We start from the raw sequence: 21,275 nt of genomic DNA, 5'->3' as shown, positions 1-21,275 counted from the left end.
TCGCAGAAGCTGGAGAATGAAAACACAGGAACCACCATTTTTAAATACAAAGCCGAGACATTACACCGTAATAATATATACATGTAATAACAAGCCATGGTCAACCCGAGCTCAATTAAACCCATACCTGTCTACATTGGGATGTGAAAATAAGGGATATGTCCATTATAATAAGAGACGGCTGGGTCAGTTGGCATTTCTGTGTGGAGTTTGCATGTTCTCCCCATGTTGACGTGGGTTTCCTTCAGGTGCTCTGGTTTCTCAGCGAGGGGTTGCAGCTGTAAGGGCATCGGCTGCATAATACATATGCTGGATACAGTAAGTTGGCGGTTCATTCCGCTGTGGCGACCCTACATTAAATAAAGGAACTAAGCTGAAAAGAAAATTAATTAATTGAATGAATGGATGGATGGATGGATGGATGGATGGATGGATGGATGGATGGATGGATGGATGGATGGATGGATGGATGGATGGATGGATGGATGGATGGATGGATGGATGGATGGATGGATGGATTGAATGAATGAATGCATTCATTCATTAATTTAATTTAATTTAATTTAATTTAATTTAATTTAAATTATTCATTCATTCATTCATTCAGAAATGAATAAGACTTCACCTTTTCTTTTATTTGGACTTTATTAAATAAAGTAGGAATATCCACCATATTGGATGTTTGCAGATTTTTCTCAAGCTCCCTTTGGATGAGCGGATGCCGATGTGTTTTCTATCTGTTTCTGGTTTTGAGAAGTGTTCATTTCTAGAGATTTTTATTCCCCATAAGTGTTCACTTCTAATAATGCTTTGTTCCTAGAAAGACAAACTTTATTTAATTTTATTTTTAATAGCCAAACACTAATGAGAAGAAGAATTACTTAAAGGGATAGTTTACTCAGTTCCAACCCTTTCTGAGTTTATTCCTTCTGTTAAACACAAAAGAAGATAATTGGAAGAATGTTGGGAAACCTCTAACCTTTGACATCCCAGTAGGAAAAACAAACACTATGAAAGTCAGCTTTCTGCAAAATATCTTCTATTGTTTTCAACAGAAGAAAGAAACTAAAGGTAAAAGTAAACGATGATGGACTTTCTATTTTTGGGACAACTCTTCCCTTTAGGAGCGTCATCATTTAATCATGCTCAGAGTGAAAATCGATTGTAAATTAAACTGAAATAAGGAAAACAGATCTGCGCATTTTTTCCACGCTTTGCCTGATCACGGCTGTCTTCATACGTCTTTTTTATGACCTGTGCAGATCATGTGACACCATAGTAAATGCAAAAACAAGGCCCCCCATATCTATTGGTATGTGACCTTTAGCATATGCCAATGAGTCATTTGTATCTGTCTGTGCTTTGGAAATGAGTTGCGTTCTGGTATGATAAGTACCGTTTCGTACTGATGCATGCTGGAGAAACACAGGGCAGACTGCAGAGTATGTGCGTCTGAGTGGGAATTCAATTACGTTTGAAAACATATTGAAACTTATTCTGCTTAATGGTGTGAAAAAAATGCACCACAAAGCAATAAGGTTTCCGCTAGGGTGTAAAGATGTCATGGTTTTCCCAGAACAGCATTATTTTTAGCTCTATTATTAGTTTTTGGCTCTATTTTTTTCTCCCATTCTCTTTACGAATCAGTCGCGTCGTGCCTAAGTGCATTTGCTATTTACATAGTGGACTTTGTAAGTGTTAAAACTGAACGCTTCACTAGCGAGAACAAGTTAAACAGAGCATCTGCAGCGCGAGAATGAGAGAATGAGCCTCCTCCATTCAGCCACTTTCTCTTTCACTCTCTTTCATGGATAAGGAAACGTGTTGTACGCACAGACATCCATTAGCCTAATTAATTTTGTTTGTAAAGCACAAAGACTTGTTTCAAAACTATTTCTACATTCAGTTAAATCCAAACACACATGCTGTGCCCAATATGGGCTAAAACCTGACAGGTGAGCAAATCTAAGCTTGTTTTTAATAAAACAATTATAAATATGCAGATAATAAATAATACTGCTACTAATAATAACATTATACAAAAGAAAATAATAATAATAATAAAATGAAAAAGCCCCCCGAGATGAAGAAGGCATGAAGGCAGTGCTTTTTATATTGATGTAGGAAATAATAATTTTTGTAGTATTTTATTCCTTTTGTTCTTTTGGTAACACTTCATAATAACTACACACTATAAATTATTTATTAAGCATCAGTAAAAAGTGAATTCATTATCTGTTAAGCATTAACTCTACATTAATAAACATTAGTATGCAGCTACAAATGCTGTATTCTTGACTTACAAACATATTTATTATGTGCTTAATAATTGTACTTTTATGCTTAGTTAATGATTTATTTTTCATTACTAAATTAAGTATCGCTTTAATTACAAACCATTTGTATTTAAGAGTATTTTAGGGTTTTTAGGATCATTCAGAAAGAGTTAATAAATGATTAATAAACTATTGAAATCAACATTTATATATCTTATTATTCAGGCATATATTCATGGTTACTATGTATGTTAATAAATGCTTTATTAACTCAACTTCATCTAGTTTGTGACCTAATCTAAAGTGAGGACTATTTATGCTTTATAAATCCCTTATAAATGACAAATAAAGGCTCAGTTAAATTCTAAACAGGAAAAATGACATTATTCATTCCTGTTCATTTAAAGATACACAAATGAAACTGTACTTCAAATGTAAAATAAATCTTTGCACGCTTATCTAAAATAAACTCACTGTAGAGCTTAAACATTGCATCTTATTATATTGTCAAATTATTATATTGTTGTTGTTGTTTTATCCAGTTTTATGTCGTATTTTGACACTCCTGTTATTCAGCAATGTTTAAACTTTACAGTCATTTAACTTTATAGAAAAGATTGCAAAGTCATTTATAAGGGATTTATAAAGCATTAATAGTCCTCACTTTAGATTAGGACACAAAACTGCATGAAGTTTAGTTAATAAAGCATTTATTAACATATTAGTTAACTATTAGTATATGCCTGAATAATACAATATATAAATGTTGATTTCAATAGTTTATTAATCATTTACTAACTCATTCTGAATTATCCTAAAAACCCTCAAATACTCTTAAATAACTGGTCTGTAAATAAAGCGTTACTTAATTTAGAAATGAAAAATAAATCATAAACTAAGTATGAAAGTACAATTATTAAACACATTATATAGGTGCTTATAAGTCAAGAATACAGCATTTGTAGCTGAAGTTATAAACTGCTTACTAACGTTTATTAATGTAGAGTTAATGAGTAGATACAGATAATGAATTCACTAGATGCTAAAGCTTAATAAAAGATTTATAGTGTGTAGTTATTATAAAGAGTTACCCAATGTTTAAGTGAGGTGCACAACTAAAGCGTTCTGCACTGGACTTTAGACCTGCTCTAAGCTGATCTATGGTACAGTCTATTTTAGATCCTCGAAATAGCAACGCACCAGCAATGCGCCTTAACACACCTCCTTTTTTAGACCAGACTGCTTATGGGCGCAAATGCATTTGCTATTTAAACGGCGTGCTGCAAAACGTCAAAACGACACTTGCGTCGAGCTGAAACTAGCAAACAACATTTGCGTTGTGCCTTGCTTCGGGTGTATGATAGGGCCCAAAGTCTCTCCAGCATGTCCTGGGTCTTCCCCGAGGCCTCCTCCCGGTAGGACATGCCTGGAACACCTCTCTAGGTAGGCGTCTAGGAGGCATGCAAAACAGATGCCCGAGCCAACTCAGCTGACTTCTCTCAATGTGGAAGAGCAGCGGCTCTACTCAAAGCTCCTCCCGGGTGTCAGAGCTCCTCACCCTATCTATAAGGGTGCGCCCTTTCCACCCTGTGAAGGAAACTCATTTCAGCCGCTTGTATCTGAGATCTTGGGGTCATGACCCAAAGTTAATAACCATAGATGAGAGTAGAAACAAAGATTGAACGGTAAATCGAGAGCTTTGCCTTTCAGCTCAGCTCCTTCTTTACCACAACGGACTGATACATCGACCGCATTACTGCTGCCGCTGCACCAATCCGCCTGTCAACCTCACGATCCATCCCTCACTCGTAAACACAACTCCAAGATACCTGAACTCCTCCACCTGGGGTCAGAGCTTTCCTCCAACCTGGAGATGGCAACCCATATTAAAATAATATATATAAAAATAAATCACTATCAGGATATGAGGTGACTTATTTCCTGATATAAGATGTGTGTCATACCATCCAGCCTTGCTTGTGGGGTGTAATATAAGCTGTCAATGGGATGCAGCAGAGATCGGGTTACTGGATATACCGGATGTGTTCCTGGTTGACCTCTTGAGTCAGCAATGGACAAAAAAAAACGATGTAACGTCACACAAACTCACCCTGGCACATCCTCAAGCCACCGGGAACGCAGCAAAACAGCTGCTGGGAATCTCTCCGTATTTCCCAAGCCTCCTTCTCCTTTCTCTTTAAGGAAAGTTGCGCTCTGGAAAAGCGCGTATGACAAAGATTTGTTTCCACAAGTCATGGAGCTGTCGGAAAGAGCCTGCTGGGCCAGCGACTTACAGCGCAGTGAGTCATAAGACCTGGGTCATGAAAGTGCAGGGGAGCGGAGAAAATAAAAAAGGGAGGAATTAAGGCGAAGAGAAAACAGGGCAGGACTGAGTGCTTAGTGGACAATGACGCATGAATGAAGAATTGTGCTGAGGATTTGAAAGCTTAGAGGAGGAAACAAAAAGAGGGAAGAGCTACGTTTACCATCTCTTGACAGCTGAAAAGCCAGCTTGAAAGAGACGCTGGGATGATGTCATTGAAGAGAGGTTTGCGCAGCACTTGCCAAACATCCTTTAAGAGTCTGAAGTCAAAATGTAGTTTAGAAAGGCAAACATGTCTGCCGTCAGAACAGATCCTGACCAAAATATCAGTACAGTGGTCCCTCGTTAAATGCGGGAGTTACAATAGGTGAAATCTGCAAAGTAGTCCGCTTTATTGTTTACAATTATTATAGATGTCTAACTGCTTTAAAACCCGTCACTACACACTCTATACACTTTTCTCTGACAGGCATTAACATTTTCACACTTTTCTCTTATTTCAACACTCTCAAAGTTCAAACCTTCATAGAAAAATAAGTCCAGTGTTATAGAATGAAACCGAAGACGCAAACAGCAAAAGGTTCATGTATGCTCGCCACAAACGTTGGCAGACTTGAGATGCAGAAAGGAGTTGACCGGGAGGATGGGGTTCGAGTCCAGTTTCAGAGAGCCGACAACAAACAAAAACAAAATACAAAAAAATTAAATAAACAAGTAAATAACATGGTCAAACGTGGTAAGATCTGAAAAAAAAGGCAGCCGCGGGGGCTTTTCTTTTTCTGGACTGCTTTTGAAAACACTATCGGTTGGGTTTAGAGAAGGTGGTGGGCTGGTCAATTGGTGCTTTTGAAAACACCATCGGTTGGGTTTAAAGAAGGTGGTGGGCTGGTCAATTGATGCTTTTGAAAACACCATCAATTGGGTTTAAAGAAGGTGGTGGGCTGGTCAATTGATGCTTTTGAAAACACTATCGGTTGGGTTTAGAGAAGGTGGTGGGCTGGTCAATTGATGCTTTTGAAAACACCATCAATTGGGTTTAAAGAAGGTGGTGGGCTGGTCAATTGATGCTTTTGAAAACACCATCAATTGGGTTTAGAGAAGGTGGTGGGCTGGTCAATTGATGCTTTTGAAAACACCATCAATTGGGTTTAGAGAAGGTGGTGGGCTGGTCAATTGATGCTTTTGAAAACACTATCGGTTGGGTTTAGAGAAGGTTGTGGGCTGGTCAATTGGTGCTTTAGAAAATACTATCGGTTGGGTTTAGAGAAGGTGGTGGGCTGGTCAATTGGTGCTTTAGAAAATACTATCGGTTGGGTTTAGAGAAGGTGGTGGGCTGGTCAATCACAGGAGGGCGAATGACTTTAACTGTATTAAAACGGATAATTTTGCCTTCTGTATGCCGCCACATCTCCCAGCCCTAAAGCATCCATCAGGCCAGAATTATTATAATTTTTTTGTATAATACACAATCAGAAAGTCTATCATGCGCAGCATTTCATTAAAAAAAAAACGAAAGAAACCTAGACAGTGCTTTTGATCCTTTTTTAATGAATGAATGAAGCCCGAAAACCTCAGATGCAAATATTATACATCTGTTTCGTGTTACTGGGGCACAGCAAATGCTCCTTGATCATACCGCAACATTTATGAAATATGACATGCCAAATTTTCAAAGCCTCTCCGAGCAGTTCATCGCTGTGTTTTCTGGACGCATCTGTGCATTAGTCACCTTCCTGAAAATGAAAATGCAACAAAGCCAAAGTAAATCTGCGACTATTACAAGTCAATTACTCATTCAGAAATCCCAACCGAAGGGAAAAAGTGATCGACGCAGGAACATTTTGTTTTCGAAACGGAGCTGCATGTCACTCATTCATGATGTATATTAATGGACTGGCCTGATTTTCTCTCTCTCTTTTCGTTTGCATGAATATATCATTGCATAAATCAGTTTTGAGCCTCTAATCTCACTCTTATCTCTAAACTTAAACCTAACCCTTCTACTCAAAAATATATACAGTGCAAAGAAAACTAACAGACTGACAAATGTGATTCATCACCATGATGAATTAATTAAATGCCAAAAAGGGAAGCCAAAGTAGTCCAGATGACAGTATATCGCGCTTTGCAGATATACAGCAAGCTTTACAAATGGTTTGTAGCAATCAGTTTCCTCAAACAGTTTGAGTTTCCTTAACTTATTGGGTTTTACAGTACTCAGTTGCTTTGAGTTCTCTCCATTTATTGGGTTTAACTGTGCTCAAATTGCTTCGTTCACTTAAATGGATTAAGTTCACAGTACAGTACTCATTATGGGCCATAAGTTAATCTAAAAAAAGTGTCTTGAAAATGATTTTCGTTCCCACATCTGGGCACTACTTTTTTAATAAGTTTCTACATAGACAACACCATTGTGGACTTTATGTTAAAAGTTCTCCACAAAAAATGCTGCAAGCAAAAATGTGTATAATAAGGAATTAACAAAATACGAAAATCTTATGCTGCTAGTTTGGCCTATAACTTTATTAATATGCATTTTATTAACACAAAATATATGTCAAATTCACATTTATACTTGTAGCTACATATATGAGACAAGTATTGGTGCATTAATCTACTCAATTTTGAACTAAGACCATAAAATAAAGCATTTTTTTAAAAACGGACTTCAACTTCACAGATTGGCAGCAAATAAAACTGAAGAAGACATTTGGACTTAAACATTTTTGTTGTTTCATTCATCAAAATGTTCAGTAGTCACTTAGGAATCACACCAAACGAAAAATAGAAACAGTTTTTGGTCCAAGTTGGCTAAAATGACTTCAAATGCTGCACAAATTTTTCAATAGCACCAAAAATGTCACATTTTACAGCAGCTTCACTACAGCTCAAATCCAACAATGTGACGCATATCACCTTTACTCTTCAACCTTATCACTATCATCAGAACCATCTTCACATGTAGCTCGTTCTTATTAGGCTTAGTTTTTGAACTTTAATGGTTTGTTGCAATCGATTTCCTCAGACGTTTTGAGTTGCCTTAACTTTCTGGGTTCTACAGTGTACATCACCTTAAAATAGAGTGTACCCCATAAAATGCATAGTGATTAAAATGGCATTTGTCCTTCTCCATTGCTCTGTTTGTGTCTCGTTGTTGTGTTGATAGGAGACAGAGACTTTGAACAGCTTTATAACGCATAATTATGTGCCACATTTAGAATTGCTTGACAGATAATAAATGCAGAAAGTGCGGAAAGAACATGGTCCATTGTGTGCGTCATCTCTGCCCACTACATCTGCCTCGCTCTTTTTCCTCTCGTTCACAAACAGACAATACTTCACACTGTTGATGTACTTGGGATAAAAGAGTTTATTTGTCAAGTGCCCTTTCGGTTGTTTAGACTTCTGGGAAATTCCCGTAAAATGCTGTGAAATGTGCATCTTTTTATTCAATATTTGATGCAATCTCAACTAAAAAATAAATAGAGGGCGGGACATAGAGTAGCTCCTCCCATTAAAAACAGCCAATAGCGTTTTATTTTGATCATAGCTCTGCCAGTGAGAGTGGCAAGTGCATCAAATGAAATGCAAATGAGAAGGGGCGGGGCATGTCAGATACTAGTGGTCAAAAGGTTTAATGAGAAATTTGAGTAGGAGGTGACCTCAAAAAGTCATTGATCAAAATAGGCGGAAGTGACAAACTACAAGCTTTACATGTTTATATCAGTTTTATTTTTTCTTAACACTAATTTTGATGCTGTTCTGGAGCACATTAGCTTATAAGTATCCTTAATGTAACTGAAGAATGCAGGAAAATGGATCCGTGTACAGTTTATTAAACAGAGAATGGTCAGGCAGGCAACGGTCAAACAGGTACAATCAGTATCATAGGTGTAATCCAGATATGTAGTCATAGTCACAGACGGAGAGGTCGATACAGGTGGCAAACAACATGCACAAGAAAACAAGACTAGGATCAAAAACGGCTAGACAAGGAAACGCTTTGTAAAGGTACAGACTAACAGTGAACAAGACTCAGCACAGAAGTGTGTGTGTGTGTGCTCTGTTTACAGTCCTGGTAATCAGTGAGAATGATCTTCACCTGTGTGTGTATGTGTGAGTGTCCGGATTATTGCCAGCTGTAGCGGGTGTTGATAGGTGCAAAGCATCATGGTAGTTGTAGTTCATGTGGTGTCAGATGTGTAGTTTTTTTAGCGATCTGCATAGGTTAGATGGCTGGTGATCATGACACTTAACATATTGATAATAACATCTAAAATACGTTATTAGAATTTCACAGAGACTTTAAACAAATAAATGTAATTCCTGCACGCCGCTGGCCAAACACTAACTAACTGGCGAATGACATGAACTATTGGGTTGTCTGCTGTTGTGACGTGGTGCACACGTTCGCGTTTTCAGGAGCCGTGGCTTTAAATCACAGTCCCTCCCCACCATCCAAAGGTAATATGCTAAGCGGTTAGCATTTTGGCAGATCACCGACTGCACTTTTGATTATTTTTTAACTCTTAGATTCCATATTTATAGGTTATAAATGATAGATTTAAGATAGTTTGTAATATCTTGACCATCTTGATCATAGTATCTTGGCCAATAATTTAAATCCTACCAAACCATTCATCTGCTTTCAGATGATGTATGAATGTCTAAATTATAATTGATCATTGGTTTTGCGGTCCATGGACAAAAAACAAAACCAAAACAAAGATATCCACGCTGAGATTTGGAAATAGTAAATAAGTTGTGTGTTTGGATAGAACTCATTATTATTGTTCATTTATTCCTTTGCTGGAAATGAAATTGGAAATAGTTTTGACACAAATCTTTGCGCTTAACAAACTAAATTAAATATGTCGGCTAATGGATGTCTTTAGTGGAGTGAGTTTCCACCGTTTCCTTACTCCATCAAAGTAAAGGAGTAAAGAGTAAAAGTAAAGAGAAAGTAAAGAGGCTGAATGGAGGAGGCTCGTTCTTTATCCTCGCGCTGCAGATGCTCTGTTTAACCGTTTTCTCACTAGTAAAGCGTTACACTTACAGTCTGTGTAAGTCCGATGTTTAAATAGTAAATGCGTCATGGCGTAACTCAACTGACTTTAAGGTAAGTGATTGCAAACAATTTATATGGGCTGACATTTAAATTAACAAATCAAGTTAAACATTACTAAATTATATTTGTTTGTGTAAATTCAGCCAATATTAATTGATTGCAACCACTTACCTTGAATGTAGTAAATCCATATGCTCTCTGTATAGCATAAAAAGCAAAATCTCGAATGGCTGATCAGTTAATGTTGTTAAACCATCCGCCATACATGCAGCACAAACACATGTGTGTGTGGGTTTACTGTATACACAGTACATGATGTTTAGCCTACTGAAACGAGCTCTTGAGCTTGAGTGGGTTTATGGAGAACAGGCTTTAATCAGGCACATCCAGATGGACTTTGACATTCATTTCGAAGTCATTGCCTCATTCTGCCACATGCAAGCCAACTCAGAAGGGGAGCATTCATGAAGTTTCCATCATGGAGGAACCACAGAGCGCTCTTTGTTGCTCAGATGTGTGTTGGTGTAGGTGTAAGTGCAGGAAAACCACTCGCTTTGTTCTGTCGTTTGCTCTAAAGATGCTCTAAATCAGCTTTTCTGTTTGATTTGACCATCACATTATTTCGTTTTGTTAGTTTGCATTATGATTTATTCAGGATAAGCAATCACATTTATTGCTCATATTCTTATTGTCTAACTGAGTCATTCTCAATTAAGTGTTTGCAAAATTATTTCAAAATTATTAAAGGTAATTTCAATATCTTTTTAAGGCTTTTTAAAGACCTTCTCCGAATAATTTAAAGGGCCATGAAACCCCCTCGTTTCAGCAGGGTGTTTTCACACCTCTACTTTGGAAAAGTCAGAAAAGTGGGCGTGTCCAGCTCTGTTTAGGGGGGAGTGTCAGAGGAAGAAAAGTGGGATGGTGTGGGAGTGTCTGTTTGGGCACGCGCGAGTTTCAGAGTCAAAATACACACACACACACACACATACACACACACAGTAGAAAGTGATGGTATTTAACCTACATGGACATCTGTAGTCGAATTATTTGCCAAATTATTAAATGGTGGACTTTAACTGCAGTTTGGCTCTTTCATTCAGGGAATTCAATCATGCCCCTCGCGACAAACGAGATATTTGATTCGAGGATCTGCTCTAAGCGTGTATTTTTCATGCAATGTTTGATACCGCACGGCGAATGAGAGAAAAAAAACTCAGCATTTCCCGGAAACTTAGATGCACACGGCAGGTAGCGTCAGAAAGCCGCGTGTGTTATTCCGGTCACAAAATGCGGTGAAAATTCTACACGAAGTTAAAGTTTGGTTGTGGTGCTAACATGTTTACACTCGGTGCAATAGTTAGTTCAATAGAAAAAAACTGAATAAACAAAGAGCACTGGTTGCTCACTTACCAAATCTGTAGAGACAGGACAATCACCAGCAACTAGAGCCGCGTCTTTATTAAGAGGAGACTACAAGCGAATCCGGATCTCAGCGTTTGCAGATGAGAACAGCTCTCAGGTAAACAATGTTCCTCCTTAGACACGTAAGTTATTGTTGTCGAGCGTCGCGTACACTGTTAATCCACACGTGACGCCAGCTGCGCTCTCACAGAGAGAAAATGAAAACAAAACTTAACTGCAGCAAACTATAAAAGCATCACTTCAAGCTTGTTTTGCCAACACAACGTGGCGTCTCTGTCGTCTAAACACTGTGACAGTAATGAATATTAATGAAGTTGCACAATAGAGCGCGCTGATTGGTTTGAACCAAGCTTTACTCATGCATTAATGCATCACACTGTAAGACGTAATAAGACTCACTCTGGCACAGACGTCCAGTCTGCACGCTGGAATACATGCTATTATGTCATGACCGTGACGCAGCTTCAAAAATTCGTTTCAAACCGGAAGTACGAATTTGCTTGAAATAACACAAAAACAACCAATTTACACTTTTTAGTGAAATATAGGTGTCCTAATAGTGTTTTTAGTAGTGTGGGACACATATACGACTGTCAACAGCTCAAAACATGTGTTTTGGTGTTTCGTGACCCTTTAAGACCTCATCGCCACCTCATCTAATCACTATCAAACCTTTAACTTGATAAACAGTTGTTAATAAACAGTTGTAGTTAAATAAATGAATGGAGCACAACCATGCAACAGAACTCAGATAAGCTCGGAAGAAAGAAAGCTTGAAGGAATAAATTACGTGGTTGTTTTCAGCGACAGGCTTTAGCCACTGTTTAAACTCGTCTATCTCCAACAAGGAGTATGCAAACTTTCCCCTTTTGCTGTCTGTTTCGCTCTATGGTTTCACTACATGTGGAGACCGTCACATTAGAGATCTGCGCGGGACAAAATTTTGAATCCCGCTCCCGCCCGCTCCTGCCAGGTTTTAGCCCGAATCCGACCGCTCCCGTTTATATTCAGCATTTGTTGTCCCGCTGCCTGACCCGCCCCGTTTTCTACCCACCGCGCCTGATCCCAGCTATACAGAGTCCAGACAGCCTATAACAAGCTGTCTGTAAAAACACACACACACACACACACATATAAGCACCAAGCACACACACAGACAAAGCTCTGTCTCTCATTCACGTACACACACACACACACACACCTCTAATTTGTGCGCGCACACGCACACAGCAACAAACAAGCTAAACACAACATTGTGCTGTCTCATTCACACATACATACGCGTGCTCGCTCGCTCGGGAGTCGGAAGCGATATTGCTAGATGGCCCGCTCCCGTCCAAAATTAATTCGCTCCTGCGCTTTGTTTGGAAATTTATTCCTGCGCTGCAGAAATCTGGTCGGGTGCGGGAATGCAGAGCTCTACGCCGCATCACCTCCTTGCATTTGTCGCAGATTGTGTGACATTACCCGGGCGGAGGAGCTTGGCCGGACGCACCCCAGTCCAAATTAATCACGTAGCTCGAGCACACCGTTGTTAATTTTAGTAGAAAAATAAATATATTTATGCTTTTTTCGACGAAAACACTTTGGACAATGCTTGAAAAAAAATTAAGACCTAGTAAAAAGGCAATTAAGACTTTAATACTTTTTAAGGGCCTTAATGTTTTCATACAGTAATTGATTTATCAACTTTTAAAATTTTTAAGACTCCTTGGACTCCCTGTTATATTATTTAATTTATTTTCAAATAATTCCCAAGTGTTGTTTAATGGAGTTTTAATTTCTAATAATCAGATTCAGAATATCTGATGAGGCTTTCACATATTCAGTGTTTTAAAGACTATCATACACCTGACGCAATAAGGTGCAAGATATGTTTGGCGTGATTTGTTGCTGTTTTCAGACCAGCGCAACCCTGATTTTCATGTTTTACACTATGTTGTTTAAAAGGCAAATCCATTTGTGCCACTCTGGACTCATGGGTGTGCTGGTCTATAAAGGAGGTGTGTTAAGGCTCATTGTTGGCTCGTTGCTATTTTGATGAATTGAAATAGACCGCGCCATTGACCAACTAAAAGCTGCCCTAAAGTCCAGTGCACAGTGCGTTAGTTATGCGCCTATGCAGGTCCAAACACTTACACACTGCTTACTACAGAGGATGTACAGCAACACACAAATATCATTACAGATGAAAACAATCAAAGGATTAAAATCTTACACAAATTATTATATAAACTAAATCAAATATGTAGACTAATGGATGTCTTCAGTGGAGTGAGTTTACACCGTGTCCTTTTCCACCAAAGTAAAGGAGTAAAGTAAAAAGGTAAAGAAAAAGTAAAGAGGCCGAATGGAGGAGGCTCGTTCTTTATCCTCGCGCTGCAGATGCTCTGTTTAACTGTTTTCTCTCTAGTGATGCGTTCAGTTTTAGACTTACAAAGTCCGGCATGTAAATAGCAAATGCCCCATGGTGCGACGCAACCGACTCCTAAAGGCAATGTGAGATGGACTCTGATTGGTTTAATGAACAATATGCTCAAACACACCCAGAACTCATTAAAAAAAATAAGCACAACCCCGTTAGACCATGCGCCGGAGCGCAGAGAGTATTTTTCTGTCGTTGAAATAGCAAAAGTGGATTTGGACATGGCCTTAATGCTTTTGCACCATGCGCTTTAGACTTTGCGCTTAGGTCATTAAAATAGACTCTGCACCCTGACACAGTATTTAAGACTGAATTACAATGAATTAGATCTGAAAAAAAATCTTTTACATGTTTATCTTAATATCAATAAATAAATAAATGATTTAAACAAATAGCTAATAAAAATAGCTTCTGCTGATATATGGAAAGAAGTATCGCAATACTCAATATTTCATATTTTCCCAGTCACATGCAGCTAAATTAAATATATTTCAGCATTACACAAGCACACGTCATTAAATTAACTTAAAATATTACTTCTTTTTCGAAAAGTGTAATGCAAATTAATGTTTGCAGCTGTACTGCTTCACTCACAGAGATGTTCTTGTTTGGATGTGTGTGTGTTTTATAGATCTGGCAAGGCTTGGTCTCCAACTGGAATGGAAGAACTCAAGACAAGTCCATTCAGCCCAACACTGGAGTCTGATTCACAGGTATACATGCTGTGTGTTTACATTTAATGCATGATGGGATGCTTTCAAACAATCACTGTTGATGTTTCAGAAGACACTCTTAGAAACCGCGTCGTTTACATTCAAGGCATTAAGCAGACGCTGATCCAGAGTAGAGCTTCACGATACTGGAAAAATGATGCATTATTAGTGCTGAGTGTTGCGATATTCCTGGCACCACATTGTGCTTGGTGTATAATAGGATCCTACATCTTCAAAGTCTGCGGCTTGCCACTGCAAGCGAGGCAACATGAGAGGAATTTTGTCAATGTTTCTGTCATGAAAAACACACTGTTCAAATCTCAGCCATTTTGGGGCAAATGAGACAGATGGTCTTTAATAGTTCTTGATCCTGGCACTTGAGGCATCGCTCAATTCTCCAGTAAAATCACATTCACATTTGGTGGCTGTATGTCATAACGTCGGTCTACAGAGCGTGTCTCAGTGATTTCCAGAGCAGATGTGTGTGCCTCATACAGAGATGTAAGTCATTGCGGCTTTCGCCACGGCCACTGGAAAGTATGAAGGGTGAAAATCTGTAAGAATAGCGATAGAACAAGTCACGTCATTTCCAATGGAAGTAGACGCGGCCAAGAGTGTGGCGGAGCCAAAGAATTTTTTTCAGAGGCTGTACTTTAACCCAGAGCATAACTGAGGTATTGTTTCATTGCTGGGAATCGCCTCAGACTTGTAATATGAGACCGAAATTTTTTTATGAATGGAACAAAATTGCCCATTCCCTGACGATTATCACTTATGATCCACAGGGATATTAAGGCCCTCATTTCAATCATTCATTCATTTTCCTTCGGCATAGTCAGTTATTTATCAGGGGTCGCCACAGTGGAATAAATCGCCAACTATTCTGCCATATGTTTTACATAGCGGATGTCCAGTACGGCCAATTTAGTTAATCTAATTCACCTATAACGCATGTGTTTGGACTGTGGGGGAAACCAGAGCACCCGGAGGCCCAGCCGGGACTCGAACCAGTGACCCTCTTGCTGTGAGGCAACAGTGATAACCACTGAGCCACCCTTTATATATATATATATATATATATATATATATATATATATATATATATATATATATATATATATATATATATATATATATATATATACACAACAGTTCTATCTGGTTCTCAAATCTGATTGGCTGATAGCCGTGATATATTTAAGTAATATCAGCACCCGTACAGCCTCTTTACCCTTTGTGTATTACTCCGCCCACATGCAGCCAGCAAAAAGCAGACCCTACAGATCTAAAGCTTAAAAGATGCACGCTCAGCTGTTTAACTGTCAGCTTATGATTTGAATCCAACGTGGAAGAAAGTAGTTCCTCATACAAAAGGGTTTTTTAGACTCTCCATGTTTGATTTTGTTTTTATATACACAATTATGCCGTCAAACTGTTGTATAAATGCAATATCACACGAGTAGCAGTGCGATATAGCTGTATATCGGCACTGGTGGGGGCACTAAGGCACTTGGCCTGCGGCCTAGTGCCAACGCACGCCTCCCACCAGTGCTGATATACAGCTATATCGCACTGCTACTCGTGTGATATTGCTCATATATATATATTTGCCAAATACTGTATAATAGAGCATTTTTTTCACAGTATTTCCAACACTATCTTGCAGTAATTTCAGTGCTTAATATGTGCCTGGAACACGCCGGATCCGTTTTTTTACCGATCTCCCTCCTCAACCGCCATTCTCCCCGTCCGCTGTTCACTTACACTTTCTACCGTGACTCCCCAATCCTAGTCACTTTCATTGGACAATGAAAAAGTGACATTGGCCATCGTGGTACAGTTGTTTTTAAATAAAATTTTAAACAACATTTCTTTTTAATTGTAGTACAGCCCTAAAGTCTGTTTTACAGCATTTTCAATCAAATAAACATTCTTTGTGAGCAACACAGGCCACTTAAAAGAAAAAAAAATCATGTTTTCATGTATTTCTTGAATGCTGCGAGCTCCTGAATGTAAGAAGCTGAGAGTGGGATCTTTTAGCCTGTCAACAGTGGCCATATGGTTTCAATCAGGTCCTCCCTCCGACTTCTTTATCTTCCTTGCAGTGTTCAGGTCGATATCAACCTTCATAAATCACAGGTCATTTCCCCACAGCAAGCCTTAATTAATACAAGTGGGTTCGGGGTCACTTTTGATTTATTCAGTCCACCGCGAGCAGTAGCAAAGCGGTTTGGATGCCTCTGAATGTTCTGGGTCTGTGGGCAGTCACCCAGAACCAAAGGGCATGCTGGGATACCATTGTAAAACAGGTCAGCGAAACCTGATGATGGTCCAGATTTATGAGCGGACGCAAACGCTCCTCGTAAATATTTCTCTGCTAAAGTTTACATTAGGAGAAAACTCTCCTGATTGGTTGTGTTTGGCGTTGTGCACGTCCCTTTTTCTTGTTTGGCAGGAATGCATTTCTTATTGTTGGCGTCTTGTTGTGCATTTCTCCTTTGTTTGGGAATACTGTAGTGTAACCTTTATGGTTAACATTATAGTCTCATAAATGAATTTATTTTAGCATTAATGCAGTACAGCAAAGCTAAAAGGTCATGAAATGCCAAACTACTCCTTGTATTATAGTTGTAGGTAATATTTTGATATTTTTGGCACCACCTTCATCTCCTGGGTGGTTGAAATCTACATTATGTTGACATAACAGGTCATGATGTGGTCAATTCTGCACTGTACAGCAAATGCATTGCAAAATAGTGTTATTTGACACAACCACAAACTATTTTTCACTGTGATTATCAAACAGCAGCTCCCTGATTAAAACCAATCAAATGGCATATATAAAATAAAAATCAAAAAGTTTATAAGACTGGTTTATTTGTACTTCATATTTTAGACTAGCAGGGCACATCTGTGATTGTGCATCAATCTCTGTAATGTGTGCTGTGAATTCAGAACATTTACATTTTTGTGGAACGTAAAATACATTTGTGCGAATCTGAAATACATTACTTAAGGGTCGTTCTGTTGCACGTTTCAGATGACTAATACACTAGAGGGCGCTGTCTACATTTGTGCGAATCTGATATATGTTATTTAGGGGTTGTTCTGTTGCACGTTTCAGAAGACTAATACACTAGAGGGCGCTGTCTACATTTGTGCGAATCTGAAATACGTTATTTAGGGGTCGTTCTGTTGCACGTTTCAGAAGACTAATACACTAGAGGGCACTGTCTACATTTTAACGAATCTGAAATATGTTATGTAGGGGTCATTTTTTTGCATGTTTCAGATGACTAATACACAAGAGGGCTCTGTCTACTCTGACAAATCTGAAATACGTTACTTAGGGGTCATTTTGTTGCACATTTCAGATGACAAATCCACTAGAGGGCGCTGTCTAAATTATTACAAATCTGAAATACATTACTTAGGGCTCGTTTTGTTGTACGTTTCAGATGACTAATCCACTAGAGGGCGCTGTCTACATTGACGAATCTGAAATAAGTTACTTTGGGGTCGTTTTGTTGCACGTTTCAGATGACAAATCCACTAGAGGGCGCTGTCTAAATTTGTGCAAATCTGAAATACATTACTCAAGGGTCGTTTTGTTGTACGTTTCAAATGGCAAATCCACTAGAGGGTGCTGTCTACATTTGTGCGTATCTGAAGTACATTAGGGGTCGTTTTGTTATTTGTTTCAGATGACTAAAACACTAGAGGGCTCTGTCTACATTTTGACAAATCTAAAATATGTTATATAGGGGTCGTTTTGTTATTTGTTTCAGATGACTAAAACACTAAAGGGCTCTGTCTACATTTTGACAAATCTGAAAAACGTTATTTAGGGGTTGGTTTGTTCATTTTAGATGACAAATTTACTAGAGGGCACTGTCTACATTTTGACTAATCTGAAATGCGTTACTTAGGGGTCATTTTGTTTTACATTTCAGATGAAAAATCCACTAGCGGTCACTGTCTACATTTTGACAATTGTGAAATGCGTTACTTAAGGGTCCTTTAGTTTATTGTTTCAGATGACAAATTTATTAGAAAGCATTGTCCACATTTGTGCGAATCTGAAATACGTTACTAAGGGGTCGTTTTGTTGAACGTTTTGGATGAAAAATCTACTAGAGTGTGCTGTTTACACTTTTGTAAATCTGAAATATGTTAGAGTTTATTTTGTTGTACGTTTCAGATGACAAATCCACTAGAGGGCGCTGTCTACATTTTGACAAATTTAAAATGTTACTTAGGGGTCGTTTTTTTGTTTGTTTCATGCCAACCGATACTATGTCTGCGATGCCTCACGACACCATCACTGAAGGTCTTGCATGTTTAATTTTCTGAAGCTTAGCGGACTGGTTTTGAAGCACTTCACCTCAGATGTTATTCTTGTTTTGATGTATACATCACTGAAAAAAGTGTTGCATGCAGAACTGTTGCAAACAATTTGTTTGTGTTGAATTTAAACAAACAAATTAAGTTTAGTAATGTTCAACTTAATTTGTTTGTTTAAATTCAGCCCAAAAAAATTGTTTACAACCTCTTAATGTAAAGAAATTGAGTAAATCCAAGAAATCATTTTTAATCATTTTTTTCAGTGTATATATATTTTATATTGCAGCCTCTTGTGATTAACTAATCACAACGTTTCAAATTGCGATTCAATTGCGATTGATCGTACAACCCTAGTGCAAATAATACTTTTTGCCTTAAGGGAATTCTCAATTACATTCAAGTAGGCCTATTATAACATAAAGTTTAGTATTTCTGACCATTTTCTTTATAATTTGAGTCATGAACTACAGTATCGCAATGCTACTTGATATTGTGATACTTCAGCTGGTAATTGATTAATTAATGTTACCGTGACAAGAAGCACCCAAAGAGAAACCAAACAGGACTTGTATCGCTGCCCGAAAATGTCAAGTAATATTACCCTGGAGACGTTGAGTAGTGATGAATGTTGCATGTAAAACGAAAGTGTGTTTCAATCGCTGATGCTGCTATTTCAGTCATCCACTGCAGAACAGCTTATATAAATCAGTTTAATGAGACAAAAGCCTTATCCAGATTTATTAAACAACCCCAAAAACTCAAGCTTATATAGGGAATATTTATGGTTAAAAAGGTAGAGAGGTACAAATGAATGGCTCTCAATGTTAGACTACAAAACTGGCACTTTTATAAGCCATACACCAGATGTGTAGACTAGTAAATCTGCCGCTTTTATTGCAGTTACACCCATTTGTGGCAGACATGCAAACTAGAGGAGCGTGCAACAGCTATGCCTTAGGAACAGGAGGATTTCTGCCAACTTTCGTCTCTATAGAAATGCCTCTGGCGGACGCTTCCTCAACAGAGCTGTAAACATTATCTATAGCAGGCCTGGCGTCTGTTTGTTGGTCTTGTTCAGAAGGATTCAATTTTACTTCCAAGAGGTGCTCGGCCTCTCTGTTTATTTCCCAGAGCTGCACTAGTTATTGTTAAACATTAAAGCAAACCTATTATGCAAAAATCTCTTTTATAAGGGGTTGTGTGGCAGCAGTGTTTAAATATATCCAGCTTCTAATGATAACAATGAATTGCTTCTACTTTTTATAATCAAACTTGATTAAAAACAGTCTGCAGAAACACTTTGATTGACATTCTCCCTTTGTACACGTCATCAGAGGGGGACAGCCCCGCCCACCAATGACCATCTCTCCCTCATTAGCATAAACAACCCTGAGTGAAAAATCCATTTAGAGCAAGTCTTTTTACTCTGCGGCTATCTTTGAAACTCTCGAGCAGTATGCTTGGGCATTTTGTCTGAATGGGGAAATCCTCCAAAACCAGCCTGATCTCACGACGAAAGTAAGTATTTTACGTTTTGCCAGTTTAGTGGCTAATTCGTACGAATTCGTACGAGTTCAATCGTACGAAAATGTACGATTTTAAAAAGGAGGCGTGGCACCTAACCCCACCCCTAACCCCAACCGTCATTGGGTGATGATGAGCAAATCATACTAAATTGTATGAATTAGATTGTACGAATTCATACGAATTAGCCACTATATCAAAAAGTTACGAATTGCCGTGAGATTGTGTTGTCTAAAACTGATAGCCAAGCTTACAATTACATTACATATTTGGATCCACCAATAAAAATAAACAACAGCTGTCTCATAAGTTTCATTTCTAAACGTCCAAATCAAACAAAATCAGCATTTTTTTCAGGTTGCTCGATCTAATGCAGATGTGCACTCAAAAGAAACGAGATCACGACACCAACCTCATTTATGGCCGCTCTACATATCATCATCCTCTGGATAATGATCATCAGGGCCCGGTTTTTCAAAAGTAATCCACTAGGATTTTGGATAAGGGATTGGATCATATCTTGAAAATGGGTTTTTCAAAAGAAGAAACGGATTACATAATCGGATTAGATCACGTAATCCAAACTTGGTTTTGATCCGGATCAAACCTTTAGTTTGGGTTTTTCAGACCTTTTTTGTAGGATTTGGGTCACTTTGATCCAAAAAACCTGGATTAAACTGATCCCATCAGAAGGGTGGATTTAGCGTGGATTTCATGCCCAAAATGTAATGAAAACTTTAAAAAAATATTAAATAAAACTATATTTGGATCATGCAGTATTTTACGAGATATACTATTTATTCATAAGGTTTTAATTTTATTTGTTCATCTGTCAGGCTATAGTGAGTATAGGCTTTAACGTATTCAGCCTTTCAGTATAGGCCTACAGCAAAATAGAAAGAGTTTGGCCTCATAAAATAACCCCCCAAACAGCTGTCAAAATTTACCAATACCAATACAATTTATTCTGTTACTAACTGATATATATATATATATATATATATATATATATATATATATATATATATATATATATATATATATATATATATACACATACAATTACAATTTATTCTGTTACTAATTGATATATATATATATATATATATATATATATATATATACACACATACAATTACAATTTATTCTGTTACTAATTGATATATATATATATATATAT

General features: G+C 38.0%; 1 protein-coding gene across 2 annotated transcripts in view; it reads left to right on the top strand.

The window, feature by feature from the left end:
• The window catches only part of pdlim4 (PDZ and LIM domain 4), a 65,118-nt gene that overhangs the window by 20,645 nt on the left and 23,198 nt on the right, over positions 1 to 21,275 (top strand). For both annotated transcript variants that reach the window (XR_012396577.1, NM_001042696.2), the window contains 1 exon segment: positions 14,146 to 14,227. Coding sequence is in view for 1 of the 2 variants with exons in the window: in NM_001042696.2 (NP_001036161.1) it covers positions 14,146 to 14,227 (82 nt within the window). In the remaining variant the exon portion in view is untranslated.

The sequence above is a fragment of the Danio rerio genome, chromosome 21 (genome assembly GCF_049306965.1).
Source record: "Danio rerio strain Tuebingen ecotype United States chromosome 21, GRCz12tu, whole genome shotgun sequence".
In the NCBI taxonomy this organism is placed as follows: domain Eukaryota; kingdom Metazoa; phylum Chordata; class Actinopteri; order Cypriniformes; family Danionidae; genus Danio; species Danio rerio.
Note: the sequence above shows the minus strand (reverse complement) of the source record. Positions and strands in the feature narration are given on the sequence as shown.